The sequence below is a fragment of the Lactuca virosa genome, chromosome 6, assembly GCF_052849685.1.
Source record: "Lactuca virosa cultivar CGN04683 chromosome 6, Lactuca_virosa_CGN04683_v6, whole genome shotgun sequence".
Classification (NCBI taxonomy): domain Eukaryota; kingdom Viridiplantae; phylum Streptophyta; class Magnoliopsida; order Asterales; family Asteraceae; genus Lactuca; species Lactuca virosa.
In genome coordinates, this window is record NC_136431.1 from 245,128,864 (window position 1) to 245,132,832 (window position 3,969).

The 3,969-nt window shown below is 40.8% G+C and overlaps 1 protein-coding gene across 1 annotated transcript; it reads left to right on the top strand.

The window, feature by feature from the left end:
• The first annotated feature begins 803 nt into the window (after positions 1–803).
• On the top strand, positions 804–2,354 carry LOC145122414 (uncharacterized). Its single transcript, XM_079058019.1, has one exon. It carries the CDS (start codon positions 804–806, stop codon positions 2,352–2,354), a length of 1,551 nt encoding a protein of 516 aa, XP_078914145.1.
• The last annotated feature ends 1,615 nt before the right edge of the window (positions 2,355–3,969 follow it).

A 3,969-nucleotide genomic window follows, 5' to 3' on the forward strand; every position in this document is an offset into this window, starting at 1 on the left:
CCATAGCAAGACTGGCCCACTCCAACGCCGGGGACCTGGGTGATTGGCCTAGCTGGAGATTTGCAGAAACGGGCAGTGTGGCCCTTCCGGTTGCAGTTAGCACACTGCATTTCCCGATAGGGTCCGTTGTGGTGCTGCACTTGTTGCACTTTGGCAAGCTTCCCGCATATTTCTTCACAGGCGCAGTAGCAGTAGGTGCTACCGCGGCCTGAACAGCCACGACATGTTGCTTCTTGGTTGAGTTCTGCACGGTGTTGATTTTCTTCTTGTCCCAAAACTTCCGCTTGTTGTCGGCGGTTTTGGATGGTTCTGTGACGGCAAGGGTTGTTGTTGTCGGTGTGCGGACTCCGTGATCGATGAGCCGCTGTGCCAATTGCTTGGCACTGTCGAAGGTAGTGGAGTTTGAAGCTAGAACATTCCCCTGAAATGGAGGCACCAGCCCCCAAATATACCTCTCGACCTTCTTTCCCTCTGTAGGGACCATTCCTGGACATAGATCCACCAGATCACTAAACCTGGCGGTGTAGGAAACTATGTCGGAACCCTTCATGGTTAGGATCCAGAGTTCTTGTTCAAGTTTCTGAACCTCGCCCCTTGGGCAGTATTCCTCAATCATAAGCTCCTTCAGAGCTTCCAAGCCCGTTGCATTAGCCACTGTCAGGGTAAGTGACTTGACATGGCTATTCCACCATGTTAGGGCTCTGCCCGAGAAGCTGCAGGCAGCAAATTTTACTTTGCTTCCTTCCGGACAGGAGCAGATCTCGAAGATCGACTCAGTCTTTTCGAACCATTGCGACAGAGCAATGATCCCACCGCTGCCATTGAAGGCATTGGGTTTGCAGTTGGTGAAGTCCTTATGCGAACACTCTCTCGAAAATGAAAAACTAAGTGGACCCAACTTTCTTGATTGGTTTAGACAATTGAGAATTGTCCTCAAGCTTGAGAAAAAGGACTATGTCCTTGATGCACCTATCCCAGAAGAGCTCCCAGCTAATGCTGCCAAAGCATCGAAAGATGCTCGGCTGAAACATGTTAATGATTCGATCAAAGTGGCTTGCATCATGCTTGCAACTATGACTCCTAAAATTCAGAAAACTTTTGAGTTCCATGAAGCATTTGAAATGATTGAACAACTAAGAGTCATGTTTCAAGTTCAGGCTAAGCAAGAGAGGTTTGAGACCTTGAATGCTTTCATTGGTTGCAATATGGCTGAGGGATCTTCTGTGAGTGCTCATCTACTCAAAATGAAAGCTTATGTTGAGCAACTTGCCCAACTCGGATTCCCATTTGGAGTTGAGCTAGCCACCGATGTGATCCTAGCCTCATTGCCTAAGTCATTCAACCAATTTGTGATGAACTTCACAATGAATGACTGGGAGAGGAGCATCAACGAGCTTCATAACATGCTCAAAAATGTTGAGGCAAACATCAAGAAATATGGGAACAATCAAGTGTTGATGATCCATGAGGATCAAATCTCCAAGAAGAAAACCGGTAATAATACCGGTGAAGGGAAAGGCAAAGCTGTCAAGAAAGGAAAGGGCAAGGGAAAGGGTAAATGGAAGCCTCCTTCTACTAACCCAGCTCCTAAACCCAAGCCTGATGCTGACTTTGATTACTTTCACTTCAATGAAAATAGACACTGGAAGCGCAACTGTCCCAAATACCTAGAGGAACTTAAGAAGATCAAGGCCAACCAGGTTGGCACCTCAGGTATATATGTGATTGAATTACATGTATTCCTTACGAGTTCTTGGGTATTCGATACTGGAAGTGGTAATAACATCTGTAATGATTTGCAGGGAATAAAGAATGTTAGAGAACTAAGAGATGGCCATTTGGAACTTCATGTTGGCAATGGCACTCGAGTAGCTGTCAAAGCCATAGGGCAATATCATCTTTTGCTTCCAAATGGCCTTAATCTTATTTTGAACAATTGTTGTTATGTAACCAGTATAACTAGGAAGATTATCTCTACTTCTCGCTTGTATAAACAAGGTTTTCGTTATAAGTTTGACTTTGATTCTGAAAACATTTTTGTGTTTAAAGATAATGTTTTCTATTTGGAGACTAGTCCCAAAAATGGAATACATGAAATAGATTTAAATGGTTCATACAAAAAGGATAATTCAATGTTCAACTTAAATAAGAAAACAAAATTAGACTCAAATAAAACTTATTTATGGCATTGTCGACTTGGGCACATAAGTAAAACTCGCATTGCTAAGCTCCAAAAGGATGGGATCTTAGAGTCAACAAGCTTAGAGTCTTTTGATGTATGTGAATCATGTCTATGTGGCAAGGTGACCAAAGCTCCTTTTACCGGTGTTGGTGAAAGATCTTCGGATCTTTAGGACTCATACATACTGATGTATGTGGACCTTTTAGAACAATGACCAGAAGCGGTGAAAGATACTTCATTACATTTATTGATGATTACAGTAGATTTGGATATGTGTATCTCATGAAACACAAATATGAAGCATTCGATGTCTTCAAGGTTTTCCAAAATGAAGTACAGAATCAACTTGGTAAAAAGATTAAAACCATACGATCAGATCGTGGTGGTGAATATCTGAGCTATGAGTTTGATGAACATCTGAAGAATTGTGGTATAGTGTCCCAACTCACTCCACCGGGAACACCTCAACATAATGGTGTCTCAGAAAGGAGAAATCGTACTCTACTTGAAATGGTGTGATCAATGATGATTCATACTTCCCTTCCTCATTCATTTTGGGGTTATGCCCTTGAAACCGTAGTTCGAATTGTAAACATGGTCCCAACTAAAAATGTTAGTAAGACTCCCTACGAGTTATGGCATGGAAAGGTTCCATCAATGTCTTACTTAAAGATATGGTGTTATGAAGCATATGTTAAAAGAGAAACTTTTGACAAGCTTGATGCTAGATCTCAAAAGTGTATCTTTGTAGGATACCCAAAAGAAACCATAGGTTATTACTTCTTCCAAAAAGAAGAAAATCGGGTGTTCATAGCCTATAAAGCAATGTTTCTTGAAACCGACTTTATCTCGCATAAAGTAAGTGGGAGCCCCATTAACCTCGAAGAAATTCAAGAGACACAACCTTTAGTTGAGAATGATAATCAACAAAGCATTGTTGAACCTGAAATTATTGTTCAGATGCCGGAAACCACACCAACTATACGACACTCCAGTAGAACTCGTCAGGAACATGACAGATTTGGATTTGTCATTCCTGAAGAGGAAGTCTTCTTGATGGATCAATGTGAGCCCATCAATCACAAGGCTACTACTGCAGACCCAAAGTTTGACAAATGGCTTGAAGCCATGAGAACTGAAATTCAATCCATGAATGACAATCAAGTATGTACAAACTTTCAAAGAACGACTTGTCGTGAAAGGATATATTCAAATTCAAGGTGTTGACTATGAAGATACTTTCTCGCCAGTTTCTAAGATTAAATCTATTAGGATTATCATGGCCATAGCTGCATGTTATGACTATGAGATATTGAAAATGGATGTCAAGACCTCTTTCCTTAACGAATATCTTAACGAAGATGTTTATATGGAACAACATGAAGGTTTTGTCAAACCGGATAACCTAAAGAAGGTGTGTAAACTGAAGAAGTCCATTTATGGATTGAAACAAGCATCTAGGGTCTGGTATCACCGTTTTGACGAAAACATCAAAAAGTTTGGTTTCTCAAAAAGTCCCGATGAACCATGTGTATACATCAAAGCAAGTGGGAGCCATATTGTTCTTCTAATTTTATATGTTGATGACATATTACTGATCGGGAAATATATCCCGACATTGAAGGAGACTAAGGCCTACCTTAGTAACTCCTTTCAAATGAAATATCTAGGGGATGCTGCATACATACTCAATATTAGGATCTATAGAGATAGATCCCAAAGACTCATTGGTTTGAGTCAGAGTACATATATTGACAAAATCTTAAAACGTTTTTCAATGGATAACT

Coding starts and splice junctions, on each gene's coding strand:
- LOC145122414 (XM_079058019.1), top strand. CDS start 804: ATGATCCCACCGCTGCCATTGAAGGCATTGGGTTTGCAGTTGGTGAAG.